The sequence below is a fragment of the Mastigoproctus giganteus genome, chromosome 1 (assembly GCF_048544385.1).
Source record: "Mastigoproctus giganteus isolate SK-2022 chromosome 1, ASM4854438v1, whole genome shotgun sequence".
Taxonomy (NCBI): domain Eukaryota; kingdom Metazoa; phylum Arthropoda; class Arachnida; order Uropygi; family Thelyphonidae; genus Mastigoproctus; species Mastigoproctus giganteus.
Genome location: NC_143575.1, coordinates 166,365,409 through 166,389,606, shown reverse-complemented (window position 1 = coordinate 166,389,606; position 24,198 = coordinate 166,365,409). Strand labels below are relative to the sequence as shown.

Sequence of the window (24,198 nt, the reverse complement as noted above, 5' to 3'; positions counted from 1 at the left end):
TCATGGTGCCACTCAGACATAAATGATGCAGAATTTCAATATGGGAAGTATGCCTACAGAAAAGAAAGATAGAACAGGGGGTGGAGGAGTTATGCTCTCAGTTAAGAAGCATATAGAATTGAAGGCAATGCACCCATTCAACGTGGCTGGCCAGTGCAATCATCATTTCGTGGTCATTAGGCCTATAACAAAAAAAATAGTAGGACTGTGTTATAGGTCTAATGACTGTGATGAGTATAATGAATGACTATACAGATAAACAGAGTGGGTCAGTAAATCAAAATATCTTATAATGAGAGATATAACTTTCAAGTATTGACTGGAACTTGTGGGTTGGTCAACTGCATGGTAGAAAGCCTTTCCTGAATTTAGGTGACTGCTTTCGACACCAGCATATTAGAGGGGAAATGGAGAAGGCAACACTCTTGATCTGATTATTAGCAGTGACTGTACATGCATTAAGAATCTGCATATAAAAGAAATACTAGGTGGAAGTGACCATGGTGCAGTGAAGTGTAATTTACTTAAAGAATGAGGTTAAAATGAAGGGATTTTGTTTTCATAAACGTGACTACAGTGGTTGCAGACAATTTTTAAATTCTCTTCAGTGGGACCAATTAATGTTACCAACAGCAAATTCTAAATGGGAGGCATTTGGGGAGGTAATCATGAAAACTACTCAGCTTTTTTTTTTTATACCAACTAAGAGATACTGTTCAAGGCTTACACCCAAATGGATGTCAGATGAAGTGATGAGACTAGTAGCTGAAACTAAAAATACACTGGATGCATATAAATTATCAAGAGGAATAGAAACCTACCCTAGGTATAAACTAATTTGCAATTAAGTCACAAAGGGGATTATGCAAGCTAATGCAGATTATGAGAAGACTCTTGCAAAGGAAGTAGCAAAGTCTTCTTTACTTATATAAACACTAGAAGGAAACATATGAATCACACTAGTCTGCTAGATAGGAATGGTTTTACTGTTGATGATCCTGTCCAGGTTGCAGACAAAGAAAATTAATATGTTGCACATCTAATTCTAACAGGGTTGGGCTAAATGGTTTTATGATAGCTGGAGGTTTTTGATTTGATTTGTGGTTTTATGGCACGGTAGCAGCATCTGGGCCTTAATGTGCGAAGTCTATGACTGCAAGCAATAAAAGGAATAAAACTTAAAGGTGTAACAATAAATAATAAAAGATAACAAATATAAGATATAAAAGTATAAGGTACAATGTATTAGCCAGCATAATCAGCACACTCTACGATCACCACTTAGGTGTTGCAGAGGTGAGTTAACTGCAAAAATGTAAAAACATCCAATATATTACAGAATGATACCCAATAAGTGACACTTTTTTTCTGTTTATTTGTTTAACACAATCAGAAGACTTTTTTTTTTTTTTATTGTGGTGCTATACAAAAGTCAGTACTATTAATCTAAAAAGCAAGTGGCAAAAACTTAAGTTTGTAAGGCTAGATTACATAACCTCTGTTTTTAATTGCATTTTCACATCAGTAGTACTGATAAAGGAAAAGGTAGATGAGATATAAACAATGCACACGTATTAATTTAAAGTATCACAGAAATGAAACTTATGTAATTTAATACTTAACTCAAATATATAAATAAAAATAAAATAATTCTTACCAAAGTTTTAATCATGTTGAGTGACCTTAGCAGATTACGAAGTTGCTCTCTCTTCCGATAACTAGCCAAAATACCCAGAGAGGCCGTTGTAAAATCTTTCTTAGCTTGTGCTAAAAAGCTGGAATGATTATGATTGTTCTGATTATTTTATAACACAATGTTCAGTAATGATACAAGAACTGTCCAGGAATAAATGAAAGATTTTTGTCCTTTTATAAGTGGAGTGACATTACAAATAAAATCACGAGTGGGCATTCTCTTCAAAGTTAACAGTAATGTGTGCTTGATAGCAGAGTTCAAATATGTTTTTTGAATTCAGTTCATAATGGAGACTTGAAAAGCCTAAAACAGTGGTTCCCAACCAGTGTGCCTTGGCACATTGGTTTGCTGCGACCCTTTTCAAGTATGCTGCAAGATTAGGAAAATTCCATTGGTTCAATGGAATTTATTCTGTGTATTCAGCACACATTATTTCTGTGTGCTGTTAATATTTGACTTTTAACTTAAAGTGCGACTTGAGTGACAAAAGATTAGGAACTACTGGCCTAAAGTCTGCTGTTGCTGCAGATAAAATCCTAATAAAAATCACAATAAATGATGAAAATCCAGGACTTCCCAATATGACTGAAAAAAACCAGTCTTCTCTTGGGCAATATCCATCCCACCCCAAAAAAAAAAAAAAAAAAAAAAAAAAAAAGCTAAACAAATTAAGTATTCTGGGAAAGCCTCTCTAACGCAAATGGGGTTGTTTATTACTATGCATTTCTGCATGGAAACAATATCAATGTTTAATACTTTGCAGCAGGTCCAAAAGTTCAGTTATTTATGGAAGCTTCAGAAGAAACACCTTTCAGTTAAAGGCATATTAAGTTTTGCATCAAAATAATGTCTCATCTGAGTCAAATCTTGTAATATCCCATCTCTCTAATTTTTCAGATTTTCTGTCCATTGCTTTCTATTCTTTTTTGTTAAAGAAATTAAACAAAATAACATACCATTCAAGCTGCATATCATATAAACAAAAAAAAGTGAGAATTTTATTTTTTATATTTTTATTTAAGGCTTAGAATGGGATTCTGAAAAAGTTTCCCATGTGAACAATACACTAAGTCCTGCAGTGAAGATAAACACAACAAAGTTTATAAAATGACTTTCTTGTATAATGTTCTAAGTCTCAAGTTCAATCACATAAATCATGGAGTTCTTCACTGATTATAAAGAAAATCATTGCCATACAATTTTCTTTAAATTAAACTGCTGCAACATATCTAATACATATGAACCATTGTTAATAATTAACAATGGTTCATATGCATTAATAAACTCTACACTGATCTACCTAAACTGTGGTAGGGGACTCTTTAGATTTATTTCATAGTTTATTGACATAGGAAAAGATACAGTAAAAGTAACCACTGTCATACTTTATGCTCAAATTGGAACATACTAACACTTGGAATGATAATTTATTAATTGTGCTAAAACAGAGTTAACCACAGTTGTATTCAATTCTTGAATTGAAAAATATTAACTGGAACATAACATTTTGCAACCAAAAACAAGTTTAAATACATTTTTTGTTAAAGTTCATTTTAGATAATTTGCAAAATGTAAGGAAATTGAAAATGTGACATACAAAAAATTTATTTACACATATTCATATATATGAAGGTATATTAGCATGAAAAAGTTTGACGTAAAAATTACATGAATATATATATTTTTTGGAAATGGAAGCCAATAAAGTTTTTTTTCCTCCCTTGGTGGCATTACTGTGAATGCTATAATGTAAAAACAATCCATTTCTGTTTTTAAAGTTAAGGATGTATACATATACAAATGCAAATAAAAAAAAAAAACTCCTCTGAGAAGAACGTTAGAATTAACTGAAAGCAGAAAGCAAAGGTGGAGATGAGGTTTCTCAGAAATTCAATGGCCTTGTATACAGGAACATTACAAAATACAAACAAATAAATATCTGTAACAGAGTTCCTGTGTTTCTTGTGTTACTTAACTTAGCCTAACTTAGATTTCTGTGGGCCACAGAGACCCAAATTAATCTGCACCCAGATAATCATGATTCTGTCATAAATAACTTGTCACCTGCTAATGTACAGATACTAACAGCATAACTAGAATCCTTTGAGAGTAATTTTAAAAAGTAAACTTGCCAACTGAAACAAAATTCCAGCCTGATTCAAGCATCGATTGAAATAAACAAAATGTCAACTACTATAGAAATGCGAGGAAATTTTGCAAGGATTCCCAGAAAACACGTCAAAAGAGTTTGATTGCTACACACAGTGACAGTTTTATGAAACAATCAAACTACATTGCATAATATAGTTTCTTACAACTCTGAAATAATAACACTTGATTAAAGGCAAGACACTGAGAATATTTTCTAGATGATTACTGTTCCCCATACCCATACAATATTTTCAAAAACTTCTAGATTTCTGAATGACAGATTTGAGATTTTACTGTGTTTTGGAAACTGGAAGAATTATTGGATAAGGGAATTGCCTTGAAGAATTTTAATTTTGAAAAGAACACCACTAGGTTTAATGAAAATGTTTAATGACTTCCTCACTGCAAATTCACTCTGTTATTCTGGGACAGTCCTTATATGAATAAAAATAAAAATTTTATTATATTCATTATTTGATGAATAGCATTCCTAAATATACAAGAAAGAACATATGGAAAGAACATTCTCAAAGCATTCAAAAAATTTTAATTTCTATCTTTCATATTTTGTTAACAAACAATCATTCTTGTGCAATTCTTTGAAATGGGCATCAGCCTAGCATGAAATGGTTTTCCTTTCTGAGCTAGAAAGAGTATCTATCTACTATATTGTGATTCTCAGGCAATTTCCAGATACCCTTAATCTGGAAACACCCTTGGTTAGTTCAGAAGCAAGCATATCTAAATATCACCAAATTATCTCTAACCAATAATTATTTACAGGAAAATCTGAGCTAGAAAGAGTATCTATCTACTATATTGTGATTCTCAGGCAATTTCCAGATACCCTTAATCTGGAAACACCCTTGGTTAGTTCAGAAGCAAGCATATCTAAATATCACCAAATTATCTCTAACCAATAATTATTTACAGGAAAAAACTCACATAGCTATTCCTGGAAAGGTAAAATATTACTAACAACCCAAGCTAATAGTGATGAATTAAAATAAGGTGAATATAAGTCAAGGTTTGGCACAAAATGATTATTCAGAATTAAGTAAGTTCAGTGAAGAAGGGCACTGGGTTAACAAAAAGAAAATCTGTGCAAATGTGTGTGGAAAGGATGCCATACAGATAGAAGTTTATGGCCATTCCTCTAAGCAGAGGAATCTAAAAGCCCTTTATCAGAGTTTAAGTAGATGAGAAGAGTTTATATTGCTGATAGTGGGATAGTGAATATTTCAGTAGGGCAGAAATTTCTTTAAGGTGATTTGATTTCAGGAAGTGCTGTACAAGCAATGAAATGCTGAATAACAGCAATAAAATTTGAAGGCCTAAACATTGAAGAAACATTGAGAACTGGTTATCCAAAAGACAAAGTCATGGTTCCTGAAGAATACATTGGGGTCCACTGCACTGCCAATTGTTTAGTTTGCTGCAGTTATTATTTATTTTATTTTTGTTCACCTTAACCCTTTCTTCTGCAGCCACTAAGCACTTCAATACTTGTATAGCAGTTCTTGAATTCAGCTTAAGAAATTGTCTAACCAAACTATTCACTGTCCAAATATCAGCAGTGTAAATGTAAACTTTACACTGATCTACCTAAACTCTGGCCAAGGGCCCTTAGATTCCAATCTTCCCTCTGCTCAGATTTTTTAATGGATATGTAATTCTGTCTCTCCAGCTTTTTTTTTCCATACACACATTTCCCTCTCAACACTGAGCAGCAGCTACATAAATTGTATCACTATAATTTTTTTTTTTTTTTTTTTTTGAAACCATGCATTAGAACTGGAATACTTGTTCCTACAGATTAAATTTTCCTATAAACTAACATTATTAAATTTATTACACTGATAACAGATATTACAAAACAAACCACTCAGACATTTTTTACTTTGTACAAGGTACGGCTATTAAATAAGACAGTTACATTAAAATAAATACAAGTCAGCCCTCTCTCTTTAACAAACTTCCATATAGCAAATTTTTTTATTTAGCAATTTTTTTTGATTTCCCCTTGGTCATTACATTAAAAATTTCCATATAACAAACTGATTTTGAGAGACCCGGGTATGCATTATTCACACCTTTAGGCAATAGAAAGCATGCATTAAGAGCTAAAAAGATTAAGAATTAATGACTTTAGCTTTTAAGAGCTAAAGGGTTTAATTCTTAAGAGTTAATCCACACTTGCACACTAATGTGTCATCCACACTTTCATTAAATTTCATTTGTCTCTATTTACATAGTATGTACAAGTGGTTTCTAAATAAGTTTTGTTTTAGCTGCTGTGGAAGTGCTTAATAGTGTAGATCACAGCATTAAAAAAAAAGAAATCGCTTTAAAATTTGGTATCCCTTCCAGTGTGTCAACCATTCTGAAAAACTGTTTCAATTCTCAAGCTATTTGAGGAAACAGGACCCAGTCTAAAGCATGCAAAATTATCCCTGTATGAAGATATAGATGAAGCAGTTTTTAAGTGGGCGAAGTTGATTCAAGACCAAAACATGCCGATATCTGGTCCATTAATAAAAGAAAAGGCTATGGAGTATACATCTTTCCTGGCCTTGATAGTATGAACTAGAGCTATAATGCTCAATACATTCTATGTTGATATCAATCTGTAAAATATCTGTTGATATCTGTAAAAGAATAAGAGAAGTTTACCTCAATATGATACATAGAACACTTCTGTATGATACTCTTCAGAAATTAAAACGAAAACAATTAAAAAATTGAAAATCTTACATTACAGTGAGAAATAATTAAAAATCAATCGAACACAATTAAAAAAATTATTAATTTAACGAAAAAATTGCAAAACAATTTTCCTTCCTGAAGCTAACAATGCTTTTCGACCGTATGTCGTGATCACAGAAATGAAAATTACCAAATATGGATTAGCATGAAACTTAAATAGGGATTATTTGTCTCCATGCATGTGCGAAAAAGACAACAAATGGGAGATTCGGTTTATTGTAGCAAGGAGGTAAAAGCCCTGTTTAAGAATCTGCTGGTTAATATTTGTATTTCTGAGCCCAAAGCAGATTCCATCGTTGAATATTTATAAGCATGAGAAATTGATTAAAGATAATCAGTGTTGATTATCTTTAATCAATGTTGTTGGGTGTTGGGTCCGTTGTTGTTTTCGGTGTTTATGAATGATATTGATGATGGTATATCAAGTTTAATGTCCAAGTTTGCAGATGATACAAAGGTTGGCAGGGTCGTTAAGGACACTACTGACGCTATGCTGTTGCAACAGGATCTGGAAAGGTTGAACAGATGGGCTGAGAGGTGGCAAATGAAGTTTAACATTGACAAATGTAAAGTACTACATATGGGAAACAGTAACCCCAGAGCAACGTATCAACTCTGCGGTACTACACTGACAGTGGTGGAGAATGAAAAGGACCTGGGGGTGATTGTGCAGGCAGATATGAAGTTCTCTGAGCAGTGCAGACGAGCTGCAAGAGTAGCTCATGGTGTCTTGTCAATGATATACAGGAATTTTTCTAGCAGGGATAAGGAGGTGATTATTCCCTTGTATAAGGCAATGGTTAGGCCACATCTTGAGTACTGTATACAGGTGTGGAGGCCTCATTTCAAGAAGGATGTAGAGCTGCTGGAACGGGTACAGAGAAGGGCAACAAGATTAGTGAATGGAACAAAGGGTTGCTCTTACGAAGAAAGGCTTAAGTTTTGCAAATTACCGAGTCTGGAGACTAGGCACCGGCGAGGTGATCTGATAGAGGTGTATAAGGCTTTGAATGGTTTGAGCATGCTCAATGCCAATGGGATTCTTCATCTTTCTCAGAATAATCACCTCAGAGGGCATAAATTCAAATTGAGGAAGGACGGATGTCGGATAGATGTGCGGAAATTTGCCTTTGGCCAGCGGGTGGTTGGTTGGTGGAACCGACTTCCATCATTTGTTGTTGAAGTTGATAGCCTAAACAAATTTAAAGCTCAACTGGACAGGTATTTCGAACGAACGGAGAGGTGAAATGGGAGTGGGGTTTTTTTTTTTTTTTTTGGCTGATGCTGAATAAGCTTGCTTTCTTGCATCATATGCCTCTACTAATGCTAATGCTAATCGATCTTTTGTAGGTGATCATGTGATAGCTGTTATAAATGCAAACGCATACCGGTGTTTGTAGGTTTACGACAGATGTTAAATTGGATTTTATTCGAGTCCCGAATAAGTGTGAAATTTAGAAAATTTAATGACTTAGTATCTGTATTCTCCCTTTCCAATGTAAATTTGAGTCTAGAATGAATATTATTAAAAAAATGTAAAATTTCTTGGATAGTGCTACTATCAGTAATAATCAAACCATCAAACCATTGACGGGTGTGCTTCATATTTCATGCAGTAAATGCTCCTGTTACTGACAGGCTGGCATCTAATTGATATGTTCAATGAAGGGTGGTTGAATTTCAAAAACTAATAAAAATATTTGTTTTTAATAAAAAAAACATATGGATTCTTTTTCACAGTCACGTTCAGATAAGATTGAAAATAAAGATGGCATCAAAAAAATTTAAGAATTTTGAATCAATTTTTGCTTATTTTTCCAATTTTTGCATACGCGGTTACAATGTGTACAAAAAGGATAAACAGGATTTTGCTTTTAATTATTAAACACACAAAATCTAAGAAAGTGCATCCAGCTGACATAGATGAACAGTGGAATGTTGAGTCAGTTTGGTGTGACATAAGTAGTGGGAAAGCAAAAATGAGAATAGGTGTGCGCTATAGGCTTAATGACTGTGATGAGTACAACAAACATACAGAGAAAAAGAATGGGGCAGTAAATCAGAGCATCTTATAATGGGGAATTTTAACTTCCCAGATATTGACTGGAACTTGTGGATTTGTTACTCGCACACTAGCAAGGCTTTTGTGGATTTATTCGATGATTGTTTTCTACAGAAGCATGTTCAAGAGGCAACCAGAGGGAGTAATACTCTTTATTTGATTATCAGCAGTTATTATTCATGCATTAAGAATTTGCAGATAAAGGAACTGCTAGGTGACAGTGATCAAATGTACTGATGTGGGATTTACTTTAAGACATAACTACCTTCAGGGTTAAAGGGAAGGGTTTTTGCTTTCATAAAGGTGACTACAGTGGTCTTTTTTAAATTCTATATAGTGGGACCAATTGATGAAGTTACCAACAGAAAATTCTAATGGGCAGCTTAATGATTTTGTAATAACAGAGAAAAGTGGAGGAAAAATTGTTGAAATTAAATATAAGAAAGGCACCTGGGGTGGATGGATCTATCCAGTTAAAATAAAGGAGGCAGCAAAGGAAGTAAACAAACCCTTAGCCATAATAATGAGGGTGTCCTTGGACCCGGTGGAGGTCTCCACGGCCAGATGATGTGCAAATGTTCCAGTCAATATCTGGAAAGTTAAAATCTCCCATTACAAGACAATCTGATTTACTGGCTCGCGCTATATTTCTCTTTTTTTTTTTTTTTGTAGTTGTTGGTGCACAGGCTTCTGTGACCATAATGCACCTCCCAAGGTTTTTGCAGTACTTTGATCCAAGCCCGAGGCGGGAATCGAACCCGCGACCTTTGGGTTGCCAGGCAGGCACTTTACCCACCCGGCCAGGCTTGTGACCATAATGCACCTCCCAAGGTTTTTGCAGTACTTTGATCCAAGCCCGAGGCAGGAATCGAACCGGCGACATTTGGGTTGCCAGGCACGCACTTTACCCACCCGGCTAGCCCGGTCGGCCGCTATATTTCTCTGTATGACTGTTCATTGTATTCATCAGAGTCATTAGGCCTATAACACACTACTACTCTCATTTTCCCTTGTCTTTTTTGTTTATGTCACACTGAACTGATCCACCCATGTAAACTGGATGCATTTCCTTAGATTTTATGTGTTTCTTAACTAACAGCATAACTCCTCCCTTCCTACCCTGTCTATGTTTTCCTTAAACATTGTACTCCCCAAATTCCAATTCTGCATTGCTTATATCTATGTGACACTGTGTCTCTGATATCCCAACAATATCTGCCTTTGATGCATTTAGAACATCGCCTACCAGAGATTATATATTAAAGCAAATGAAGAGCCTCACTTGCTTCGAAGCAAGCAAGCAAATGAAGAGCCTCGCTTGCTTCGAAGAAAGTGGTTGTCGCTAAAATATACTTTTAAACTAAAACAGGGATGTTTGGCAAGATTGTTATACCATTTTCTGTACTGGTTACATGCTGATGAGATTCTTCAGCATGTAACTTGTACAGAGCCATTGTAGTCTTCTAGTATACACTGCTGGGCATGGTTCCATTTCACGATTAGAATCACCAACAGTTGACTGTGCATGGCAAAGGCTGTCCACCAATGCCAATTGGATGTGCTTCCTTAGATTATGTGTTTCTTAACTAACAGCATAACCCCTCCTCCCTTCCTACCCTGTCTAAGGAATTTGGGGAATACTCATTGTACCCCAAATTCCAATCTGCACTACTTATATCTGTGTGATGCCATGTCTCTGATATCCCAACAATATCTACCTTTGATGTCTTGACCAGCACTTCAAATTCATCAAATTTATTTACTATACTTCTGGCATTGACGTACATGCAAATACACACACACCTGTTCTTACTCTTAGTTACCCTAACACAGCCCATGTATTTACATGTTCCATGCTGACTCCCAGCAGTTCTTGAAATCCCCAGCAACTTGCTCTCTAGGCTGCTGCTGCTCATTCCAATAAAAACAGTGCAAGAACCACTTCTGCCTCTGCCTGTGGATACTTGACATAATGTAAAAAAATATTATGGAGGTCCTAAAGTCTCGAAACTTTATTAGCCATTTTCAACAGACAACTTGTGTAGTCGAGAGCCGCCAATTTTTTTTTTTATTGGAAGACTGATGGGGGCTTTTCTTTAATACCATCTTCAAAGGAGAGTGAACACGTGTCGTAGGCCAACTTTTATAGCCCAAGCACATTCCATTGCTATATTTCAAAAGTATGGTGCGGGGTGTTTCAGTAGGTGAAAGAAGAAGTAGGATAGAAGGAAAATTTTCCCTCCCCATCATATTATACTAATAGTTTGGGAATTTGAAAATTGTAGATTTAGAGCAGCTTAAGGGTTGGGTTTTTTTTTTTTTTTTGATACCGTTGATCTTTTAGTATGTGAATCCCCCCTCCCCCCCAAGCTGGAAATTTTCCGACCCACCTAATACTGCCTCGATTGCATCAGCAAATATTCTTGCACTCTTTCTATTTAAGTGTATTCTATCCCTAGAAGCTTCATATTATGAGGGATGTAGAATTGCTAGAAAGAGTACAAAGAAGGGCAACAAGATTGGTGAGGTGAACAAAGGGGTGCTCTTACCAAGAAAGGCTTAAATTCCGCAAATTGCAGCACCCGGAGACTAGGCACCTGCAGGGTGATCTGACTGAGGCGTATAAGGCCTTGAATGTGTGAACCACGCTCAATGCTGATGAGATTCTTCCTCTTGCTCAGATTACAAACATGAGGGGGCATAAATTCAAACTGAGAAAGGAGACAGTTGCAGAATAGATGTTCAGAAACTTGCCTTTAGCCAGCAGGTGGGTGATTGCTGGAACAAACTTCCATCCATCGTTGTGGAAGCTAACAGCTTAAATAAATTCAAGGAAGAACTGGACAAACTTTTAGAGTGAATGGTTGTGTAAAATTGGATTTTTTTTTGGATGATACTGTATAAGCTTGCTTTCTTGAATCATATGGCTCTACTAATGCTAAAGTTAAATGTGATTTTCTCTTTACAAAACCATTGATGAATTTGAGGTATTGCTCAAAACATCAAAGGCAGATATTGTTGGGATATCAGAGACGTGGTGTCACACAGATATAAGGAATGCAGAACTGGAATTTGGGGAGTACAATGTCTACAGAAGGGATAGACAGGATAGGAAGGGACGAGGGGTTATGCTATTAGTTAAGAAATACATCAAATCCAAGGAAGTGAAGCCAGTCGACATTGCTGGACGGAGCAGTGTCCAGTCAGTTTGGTGTGACATAAGCATTGGGAGATCAAAATTGAGAGTAGGAGTGTGCTATAGGCCTAATGACTCTGATGAGTATAATAAGAAATTGTACAGGGAAATAGAATGGGCCAGTAAATCAGAGAGTCTTATAATGGGAGATTTTAATTTCCCAGATATTGAGTGGGATTTGGGGGCTGGTCACTCACACAATAGCAAAGCTTTTGTGGATTTATTGGATGATTGTTTTCTACATCAGCATGTTCGGGAGGCAACTAGAGGGAGTAATACTCTTGATTTGATTATCAGCAGTGATTCTTCATGCATTAAGAATCTGCAGATAAATGAACCACTAGGTGGCAGTGATCAGTGTGCTGAAGTGGGATTTACTCAAAGAGGTAACTACCATTAGGGGTAAAGGGAAGGGTTATTGCTTTCGTAAAGGCGACTACGATGGACTGAGACAGTATTTAAATTCTATACAGTGGGACCAACTGATGATGTTACCAACAGCAAATGCAAAATGGGAAGCATTCAAAGAACTTATCTTGGAAGCTACTAGGTTTTACATACCAACTAAGAAATATTGTTCAAGGTTTAGGCCTAAATGGATGTCGGATGAACTGATGAGGCATACGGCAGAGAAGAAACATGCATGGGATACATACAAATTAACACATGACACAGACGCCTATGATAGATACAAGTTGATCTGTAACCAAGTTAAGAAGGAGGTTAGGCAGGCGAAGGCAGATTACGAGAAATCTTTGGCAAGGGATGCAAAGAAAAACAGCAAAGAGTTCTTTACTTATGTAAACTCTAGAAGGAAGGGGATGAATCAGATTGGTCCACTTGATATCGATGGGTCAACTGTTGATGATCCTGCTCAGGTAGCTAACAAACTAAATGAATATTCTGCATCGACATTCACACATGAGGAGTTATTTAGCGAGGGGAAAGCCAGAGGTGTATTCAACTCTGGCAGTAAGCTAGAGAATCTTGTAATAACTGAGAGTAAAGTGGAGGAGAAATTGTTGAAGATAAATACAAGAAAGGCACCTGGGGTGGATGGGATCTATCCAGTTATATAAAAGGAGGCAGCAGAGGAAGTAAGCAAACCCTTAGCCATAATTATGAGAGCTTCCTTGGACTCAGGGGAGGTACCCACAGACTGGAGATGTGCAAATGTGACCCCAATTCACAAAGGAGGATCAAAGGCTGAAACAAGTAGTAGTAGTAGTAGTGGCATGTGATGCAAGAAAGCAAATGTGTGAGCTTATGCAGCATCAGCCAAAAACAAAAAAAAAAAAAAAAAAAATCACACCATTCCCTCCAAATGCCTGTCCAGTTCCTCCTTCAATTTATTCAACCTATCAACTTCCACAACGACAGATGGAAGTTTGTTCCAGCAATTAACCACCCGCTGGCTAAAGGCAAATTTCTGCACATCTATTCTACATCTGTCTTTTCTTAATTTGAATTTATGCCCCCTTAGGTTCCCATCAGAATTCAGCGTGTTCAACCCATTCAAGGCCTTATATACCTCAATCAGATCACGGCGCAGGTGCCTAGTCTCCAGCCACTGCAATTTACAGAACTTAAGCCTCTCTTGGTAGGAGGATCCCTTCATTCCCCTCACCAATCTTGTTGCCCTTCTCTGTACGCTCAAGTAAATCTACATCCTTCCTAAAATGAAGCCTCCAGACCTGTACGCAGCACTTACGGCGTGGCCTGACCATTGCCTTATACAGAGGGATAATCACCTCCTTTTCTCTGCTAGCAAAATTCCTATATACCATGGACAAAACCCCATGACCTGCCCTGGCAGCCTGTCTAAATTGCTCAGAGAGCTTCATATCTGACTGCACAATTACTCCCAGGTCTTTTTCATTTTCTACCACCTTAAGTGTAGTACGACACAGTTGGTACTTTTCTCTGGGGTAACTTCTACCCATATGCAGTACTTTGCATTTGTCAAGGTTAAACTTCAGTTGCCACTTCTTAGCCCATCTGCCCAAATTATCTAGATCCTGCTGCAGTAGCACACTGCCATTACTGTCATTAACAACCCTGCCAACCTTTGTACCATCTGCAAACTTCGACATTAAGCCTGATATACCTTCATCAATATCATTGATAAATATACAAAACAACAGTGAACCTAACACCGAACCCTGTGGGACTCCACTAATAACATTAGTCCAAGAAGAGCAACACCCATTGATTACCACCCTCTGTCTTCTCCCACTTAACCATCCTTTTATCCATTGTAGCAACTTACCCTTAATACCATTCTGCTCCAATTTGTACAATAGTCTTCAATGCGCAACAGTGTCAAAAGCTTTCCTGAAATCCAAATATATGATATCAAAATTATTTTTTGCATCCAGTTCCTTTGTAACCACATCATAATATCCTATCAAATTTGTCAGACAAGACTTTCCCTTAACAAACCCATGCTGTGTCTGAATTATTGCTGCAGTCTTGTCTAGATGATCCTGCAATGCATCTTTAACCAGCGACTCCATTATTTTACCCAGAACAGAAGTTAAACTAACTGGTCTGTAATTACTCGTGTCACCCTTCAATCCCACTTTGTGAAATGGGGATACATTTGCACATCTCCAGTCCGTGGGAACCTCCCCTGAGTCCAAGGATGCTCTCATAATTATGGCTAAGGGTTTGCTTAGTTGCTTTGCCGCCTCCTTTAATATAACTGGATAGATCCCATTCACCCCAGGTGCTTTTCTTACGTTTAACTTCAACAATTTCTCTTCCACTTTGCTCTCAGTTATTACAAGACCATTAAGCACCATGCTACAATTTGATAACCTTCTGCCATTTTCAAACCTTAATAACTCCTCATGTGTGAATGTAGATTCAAAATACTCATTCAGTTTGTTTGCTATCTGAACAGGATCATCAACAGTCGAACCATCGATGTCAAGTGGACCAATCAGATTCATCCCATTCCTTTTAGAGTTTATATAAGTAAAGAAATCCTTGCTGTTTTTCTTAGCATCTTTTGCCAAGGATTTCTCGTAATCTGCCTTCGCCTGCCGAACCTCCTTTGTGACCTGATTACAGATTAACTTATATCTGCCATAGGCTTCTGAGTCGCTTGATAATTTATATGCATCCCATGCATATTTCTTCTCTGTTACGAGTCTCATTAGTTCATTTGATAACCATTTAGGTCTAAACCTTGAACATTATTTCTTAATAGGTATGAAACTTTTAGTAGCTTCCACGATTAATTCCTTGAATGCTTCCCACTTAGAATTTACTGTTGGTAACATTGTCAGTTGATCCCACTGTACAGAATTTAAAAACTGTTGGAGACCACTGTACTCGCCTTTACGGAAGCAAAAACCCTTTCCTTTACCCCTGATGGTAATTAAATCTTTAAGTAAATCCCACGTCAGTACACTGTGATCACTGCCACCTAGGGGTTCCTTTATCTGCAAATTCTTAATACAAGAATGATCACTGCTGATAACCAGATCAAGAGTATTACTTTCTCTGGTTGCCTCTCGAACATGCTGCTGCAGAAAACAATCATCCAATAAATCCACAAAAGTCTGACTAGTGTGTGAGTGCCCAACCCACAAGTTCCAGTCAATATCTGGGAAGTTAAAATCCCCCATTATAAGACATTCCGATTTACTAGCCCACACTATTTCTCTGTACAATTGTTCATTGTAATCATTTGAGTCATTAGGCCTATAACACACTCCTACTCTAATTTTTGCATTCGCAGTGCTTATGTCACACCAAACTGACTCAACAGTGCACTGTTCATCTATATCAACTGGATGCATTTCTTTTGATTTTATGTTTTTCTTTATTAACAGCATAACACCTCCTCCCTTCCTATCCTGTCTATCCTTTCTGTACACATTGTACTCCCCAAATTCCAGTTCGGCATTCCTTATATCTGTGTGACACCGCGTCTCTGATATCCCAACAATATCCGCCTTTGATGTCTTGACCAACACTTCAAATTCATCAAATTTATTTACTATACTTTTAGCATTGGTATACATGCACCTATTCCTATTCCCAGCCGCTCTAACACATCCCATATACCCACCTGTTTCATGATGACTGACATCCGTCCCTGAAACCCCCAACACCCCTCGCTCCAGGTCGCTACTTATTCTAATAGAAGTTGTGCAAGAATCACGTTCACCTCTGCCTACGGCTACTGTTAAACTATTATTCCTTGTATCCCCCCAAGCTATCAGTTTTCCGACCAACCTAACACTGCCTCGATAGCATCAGCAAATATTCTTGCACCCTTTCTATTTAAGTGTATCCCATCCCTGTAGAAGCAATCTCTCCTGTTAACTAGTACAGTCCAGGCTGAAAAAAATTCTACCCCTTGAGCCTTGCACAATTTTTCCAGGGCCGAATTGATCGACAAGGCTCTCATCATATACTCCCTCCTATCGTGTCTGGGCAGAATTGCAGAAACTTTCAAATTCAACCCTAATTCACGGCTTTTTTTCATCAGTGACCTGTACTTGTTAAGTAATTCTGCCGGTCTCCTACTCTTAATTAATTATAGACAAGTAATTATAGACCTATGAGTTTAACTTCTGTTCCAGGAAAATTAATGGAGGCACTAGTTAAAGAAGCACTGCAGGATCATTTAGACAAGACTTCAGTTATAGCTCGGACAGCATGGTTTTGTTAAGGGGAAGTCTTGCCTAACCAATTTGATTGGATACTATGATGGAGTCACAAAGGAACTGGATGCAGGGAATAACTTTGATATTATATACTTGGATCTTAGAAAGGCTTTTGATACTGTTGCACATGGAAGACTGCTGCACAAATTGGAGCAGTGTGACATTGGAGACAAATTGCTGCTGTGGATAAAGGGGTGGCTGAGGGGGAGAAGACAGAGAATGATGATCAATGGACACTGCTCGTCGTGGACTAATGTTATTAGTGGAGTCCCTCAGGGCTCAGTGTTGGGTCCATTATTGTTTTCTGTATTCATAAATGATATTGATGATGGTATATCAAGCTTAATGTCGAAGTTTGCAGACGATACAAAGGTAGGCAGGGTTGTCAATGAGACTACTGACACTATGCTGCTGCAACAGGATCTGGAAAGGTTGAGCAGATGGGCTGAGAGGTGGCAAATGAAGTTTAACATTGACAAATGTAAAGTACTACACAGGGGAAACAGAGCAACGTATCACCTCTGTGGTACTACACTGACAGTGGTAGAGAATGAAAGGGATCTGGGGGTGGTTGTGCAGGCAGATATGAAGTTCTCTGAGCAGTGCAAACGGGCTACAAGAGTAGCTCATGGTGTATTGTCAATGATATATAGGAATTTTTCTAGCAGGGATAAGGAGGTGATTATTCCCTTGTATAAGGCAATGGTCAGGCCACACCTAGAGTACTGTATACAGGTCTGGAGGCTTCATTTCAAGAAGGATGTAGAGCTGCTGGAACAAGTACAGAGAAGGGCAACAAGATTAGTGAATAGAACAAAGGGGTGTTCTTACGAAGAAAGGCTTAAGTTTTGCAAATTACAGTGTCTGGAGACTAGGCACCAGCGAGGTGATCTGATAGAGGTGTATAATGGCTTGAGCATGCTCAATGATGATGGGATTCTTCCTCTCGCTCAGAATAATCACCTGAGAGGGCATAAATTCAAATTGAGGAAAGACAGATGTAGGATAGACGTGCGGAAATTTGCCTTTAGCCAGCAGGTGGTTGGTTGGTGGAACAGACTTCCATCCCTTGTCGTGGAAGTTGATAGCCTAAATAAGTTTAAGGCTCAGCTGGACAGGTATTTTGAAGGAACAGAGGGGTGAAGTGGAAGTGGTTTTTTTTTTTTTTTGGCTGATGCTGCATAAGCTTGCTTTCTTGCATCAAATGCCTCTACTAATGCTAATTCTATTTCATTCAGAATTCCATTTCTATTTAAATCAGGGGTGGGAACCTGCAGCTTTTGGGGTACCAGTCGCGAACTTTTGTCTATTTCTCTCAAATGCAAAATCCACCTTTTATTTCATGACGTAACACCAAAGTCAAAATATTTTTAAGGTAAATTTCATCTATTCTCTTTTTTATATATTGTTATTTTCATTACATAATTTAGTTTACAGTTAATTTAGCTGTACATTACCAAACAGCTAAAAAATATTGGACAGATCGACAGAGGACAAAACAAACTGAAGAGGTAAAATTATTTATATTGATATCGGTGTAGTTTGCAAGAGGCCTTTCAGTGGCAACTCTATAATTGGCAAACTGGCAACTCGGTAATTGGCGAATTAGCAACCACCCAGTGATTCGCATCACAGGCCTGAGAGCTTCTTAAGAAAGAAATGTAACATGTTAAAGAAAATGTATGCGTTACACAAAATTTATGCATTGCCTTTTCTAGTTAAGGCAAATAATAATGAATTATATATTAAAGTAAATACAAAATAAAGCATTTATTATAATTCACTAAACTTTACAGAATATTATTGTTTCCCATACAGATGATATGGCATCAGTTCCACTTGAAACTGAACTTCATTTGGTAATGTTGGAATCGTTACCACAGATGACTCATCTCGCTGACTGCTATCAGTATCAGTTGATATTAGTGTCATTCTCCCAAGTTCCACTGGCTTGTTTCCTTTAAAATTGAATCTTCAAATCTGTGTTTTTAATTTTTACTGGTAACCCGATTATGTCAATAAATAAGAAAAGAGCATTAGAGGGAAAAAAGAGTATACAGTGAAGAATGGGAATTGCAGTATTATGTTGTGGCAGTGAACAATAAAATGATGCATTTGCCCTACAATGCAATATTGGCAACAGTGAAAAAATACAATACATATCAGCATCACGCAACCCAGTACTATAAGGACAACAAATATGCTAAACTAGAAGAAGATCCTTGAAAGTCTGCACTTAAGAAAATGAAAGATGGAAATCACAGCAGCAATAAGTATTCAAACTATGTCAGCACAAGGGACCGACATCACTGAAATGACATATACAGTAGCATATATACTTGGAAGAAGTGAGTCATTTAGCGATGTGGAAATCAAAAAAGAATGCACTGTTGAAGTTGCAGGATGTTTAGATTCAGCTAAGTTTAATAAGTACAAAAAACTACCTCTTTCAAGGAGGACCATAACTGATTGGTAACATGAACAACTTTAATAACGAATATTTTATTTCTATATTTTGCTGATTTTTACAAGTTCATGAAATGCAAAATTAGTAAAATTTAAATAAAATTAACCGAATGTTAATTCTTTTAATATTTGAGAAATTAGCTTGTGCTTTAAATCGTTTAATTTGGAAAATTTTATTGTAAGAGTTATAAACACTAAAGGAAACTTTTATATATATTAACATCAAATGTTTTACATAGTTGTTTACATTAGTAAATTAATAAGAGGAGTTTACCTCAATATAGTACGTGGAACACTTCCGTATGATACCCTCCAGAAATTAAAACGGAAAAAACGAAAAAATCGACAACTTACCGGTACATTAAAGTAAAATATAAATAATTAAATAATTAAAGTAAAATATAAATAATTAAATAATCAATTTAACACAATTCAAAATCAATTCAAAACAATTAAAATTCAAATAAACGCAATTAAAAGAATCTAACGAAAATATTCAAAACGATTTTCCTTCCTGAAGCTGACAATGCTTTTCGACCGACTGTCGTGATCACAGGAATGAAAATTACCGAATCAGGCTAAACCTGCAACTACAGGTTTGTTTCCTACAGGAACTCGGCATTTTCAGCCTTAGCCACACATGTATATAATATTATAAAACCTTTTAGACAGGTTATACAATTTGGGATTAAGAATTACGATACGTTATTTAATAATCTTAAAGACTGTAGACTCGGCGACAATGACAATTTATTCTCATTAGATGTTACCTCATTATATATGAATGTAAACGTTGAATACACATTAGATATCATTTGGGATATGTTAAATAAAAACTCGACACCGATTAATTATACGAAGCTGCCCATTAAGGAAATTTTTCACTTAAACTATTAGCTGAGGCTAACTACATCACCTTTCGAGACAAGGTGTACAAACAAATTTTTGGATTACCAATGGGTTTGAGCCTGAGTGGCTTAATGTCAGAGATCTATCTCTCAACGATTGAGCAGATACATTTGACACCTTTTCGTCCCCGTATCACATACTATGGGAGGTATTTAGACGATGTTCTAGTTATTACTGATAGTAGTACTATCCAAGACATTTTACATTCGTTTAATAATATTCATTCTAGACTCAAATTTACATTGGAAAGGGAAGATACGGATACTAAGTCATTAAACTTTCTAAATTTCACGCTTACCCGTGACTCGAACAAAATACAATTTAGCATCTATCGAAAACCCACAAACACCGGTATGCTTCTTCATTATAATAGCTACCACCCGTTCACCTACAAAAGATCGATTATCTTTAATCAATTTCTAAATGCCTATAAATATTCAACGACGGATTCTGCTTTGGACTCAGAAATACAAATATTAACTAGCAGATTCTTGAACAGGGGTTATCCCATTAACACAATAAATCGAATTAGGGTACAAGCTAAGGATAGGATAAAAAATACTACACCAATCAACAATAGTAATATCAAAAAATACTTTATTTCTGTCCCATATGTTGAACAGTGGCACAAACAACTTAACAGATTCTTTAAAGATACCGAATTTAAAATTATAGCTAGGCCTATACGGAAGTTACACACTATACTGAACAATCGCTCGGTTCTTTCCGCGTTCGCAACACAAATTAATGATCTAGTATACAACATTTCTTGCGGTGATTGCGACTCGTCTTACCAGGGTTCGACGCGGTTTTCTCTTAATATTCATGTAAATCAACACGAAGCCTCGGTTCGTGCTTCTCGTTCAGCAGCGTCAGAATTAGCCTTTCATGCCATTAACGAAAAACATACTTTTTTATTTAACGAGGCCAAAATACTTAACGTTCAACGTAATTATACGCGACTATTAATTGCAGAAACCGTTGAAATTAAATTACACGAGAATTCTGTTAATGTTCGGCGGCCATATTTGATCTCCGATGCGTGGACCTTTACGCGCATGCGCGAAGACATATAATCACTATTTAGTTGCAGGTTTAGCCTGATTCGGTAATTTTCATTCCTGTGATCACGACAGTCGGTCGAAAAGCATTGTCAGCTTCAGGAAGGAAAATCGTTTTGAATATTTTTGTTAGATTCTTTTAATTGCGTTAATTTGAATTTTAATTGTTTTGAATTGTGTTAAATTGATTATTTAATTATTTATATTTTACTTTAATGTACCGGTAAGTTGTCGATTTTTTCGTTTTTTCCGTTTTAATTTCTGGAGGGTATCATACGGAAGTGTTCCACGTACTATATTGAGGTAAACTCCTCTTATTAATTTACTAATATTATTATCAACGTAGAACATATTGAGTATTACAGCTCTGATTCATACTATATAGTTGTTTACAATAAATATTCAATAAATCTGATTTATTTTATTAAAGAGAAAATATTTACCTAGCAATAATTTTCATTTGAGCAAATTTTCTTTAACAGTTTTTTGTGTAAAATTCTTTGCTTTCCAAAGTGCATATGTGTAAAAAACTGTTGTTTTTTTTTTTTTTTTTTTTTTGGTTTTTAGGAGCATTAGCAACTAAGGCCATATTGCTCCAGGATACGCGGTGGTCATTCCCTGACCTTTCTGCATCCTCCATATTTGGTGGTGATGAGCTCGAACCCCGGTCTAATCAAGAAGGGTGTGCTACGCACTGCTGCTCTTTCCCACCTGGCTACGGAGGCGCCATGGGTAAAAAAGAAGTCAAGTAGAATGTAAAAGGCTACAAAGTAAGCATAATATAAATATTCTATAATCCTCTTTGTAAATAGGATAGAATGTCATTTTTTAAGTCTTTAAGGGTGCATTTTAACAACAACTTTATTGTCAGTTAATTCTTTCTTCCTAAATAATCATCTAAACTGGGTGTTTTAAGATTTCTGCTTTTTTCAAATACCCCATTTCAAATTTTAAAAAAGGGGCATCTTGGAAATATAATTACAAAAAAGTGGTATTATACCCTAAAATGGGGTAAATATGGCAACCCTATCTGGGTATCTTACTGCCAGGACATGTGGAATTGACATCTTCACCATCTTCAAAGAAGAATGCCGTGAAGTGGAACTGAATTTATGTAATTTAGTAAGTGTATGCACAGATGCCACACCTTCCTTGAAAGGAAAACATGAAGGATTTGTTGCATTACCACAGAAAGAATTGCCAGATCCAGACACTTTGATTTCCTTTCACTGTATTCTTCATCAGCAGAATCTGTGCCAAATCTACTGTTTTAAGTGATACATTAAATAAAGTTACAGGTATTGTAAATTACATTCGAGCAAATCCATCACAACATCACCAATTTCGCAACATGCTTCAGCTTGATGACGAAAAATTCAGTGGATATGCCATATCATTCTAAAGTGCGCTGGTTGTCCAAAGGACAAATACTTATCAAACTTTTATCTTTGCAGAAACAAATCACAAGCTTTTTTTGAGGAACTGAATCAACAGTGGGAATTGCCAAAAGTCGAGTTCTGCAGAGATATTGCATTTTTGTGTGATATAATGTCAAAGCAAAATGATCTGAATATTTTTTTGCAATGTAAAACCAAATCTATATATGATATGTGGCTTAAAATACAGACATTTCGGAAAAAGCTGACCTTTTTCAAAACCTTGCTTACTCGATCAGAACTTTCAGCTGAACACTTTCCTGAACTGGAAAAAGTAATTAATGAACAGGATAAAAACAAATCATTAAGGAAATGCAATATGAAAGAATACACAGCTGTTCTGACTCCCTGATTGAACAATACAATGAAAGGTTTGCTGATTTTCAGAAACATGATCTCACACTGAAACTAGCTTTTCAACCACACCTGATTGATGTCTCCAAAGCACCTGATGATTTACAGATGGAATTAATTGAGCACTCAGAAGATATTTGGAGCGAGAAGGGTCCTTTTCAAATATGGAAAAATACTGTTGAATACCCACATCTATGTCAATATGCTCGTCAAATGCTATCCAGTTTTGGCACAACATACTGTTGTGAGCCGACCAGGCTAGCCAGGTGGGTAAAGCGCCTACCTGGCAACCCAAAAGTTGTGGGTTCGAATCCCGCCTCGGGCTTGGATCAAAGTACTGCAAAAAACCTTGGGAGGTGCACTATGGCCACAGAAGCCAATGCGCCAACTACCAAAAAAAAAAAAAAAAAAAAAATATTGTTGTGAATCAACATTTTCATACATGGCACAAATAAAAAAAAGCTTGAGATCTCAGATGATGGACATTCACGTGAAGGACCAATTAAAACTACACTGAGCAATGTTGGAACCAAATATCAGACTACTATCTGGCATTAAGCAGTCGCAAAAAAAGTCATTAAATGGTTTGTTGTCCAAGTTCGTCGATTTTTAGTTTTGTTATCATATTTGCTAAACAAATAAATGTATATGGTAATTTTTTTGTTTTAATTCCTCATACAATAACAAGCTGTAATTAAAATTGTAAATATGCCTACAAAAATATATTTTTTTTTGTATATATTAAATTCTCAGCATGCAGCCTAATAGTATCTTGGTTAAAGAAAATATGGCTTTCCAATGTAAAAAGGTTCCCCACCCATGATTTAAATGATCCTATAGTGCATTCCTGATCATTGCTTCCATTATTACTCTCCCAGTGAAGTCAGACTGAGAGGTCAGCAATTATCCACTTCACTTTTAGACTGTCTTTATGTACTGAGAATGCAAGGGAATGTTTCCTGAGTCCAATGATGCCCTCATAATTAACCTCATGGTTTAACACACTCTCATGTTGCCTCCCTCAAAATTTTCTATCAACTCGAGAGCCTTACTCATCTATAGGCTAAAAATTTTCTAATAAATTATCGCCCAAAATTTCAACATCACTACTTTTATGCTTCCTAGCTTCAACTGCCCAATTTTCCTTATCATGATGATTTTTTTTTTTTTTCAATAAATATCAATGCAAAGTAATTGTTCAAATTTATCCACAACGTCAGCTGAGGCATCTATGGCTTTCCAAAAACCCATTACACCAAGGTCTGATCTAATTTTCTCTCTTCTATTTTTTTGTATTCCCATACATGCTCCTCATACCTGTTTTTTACTCTCTTAGCCAGCCATCTCTCATTATCCGTCTGCCATTCTAACCTTTTTTGTAGTACCATTACAGATCAACTTGGAGCTGTTATAGGCTCC

At 36.3% G+C, this 24,198-nt stretch overlaps 1 protein-coding gene across 1 annotated transcript in view; it reads right to left on the bottom strand.

Annotated features, from left to right (window-relative positions):
* The window catches only part of Vps50 (vacuolar protein sorting 50), a 731,402-nt gene that overhangs the window by 586,693 nt on the left and 120,511 nt on the right, over positions 1–24,198 (bottom strand). Inside the window, exon 6 of the mRNA XM_090374870.1 lies at positions 1,658–1,775. Coding sequence (XP_090230996.1) covers positions 1,658–1,775 — 118 coding nt within the window. The remainder of the gene's footprint in view (positions 1–1,657; positions 1,776–24,198) is intronic.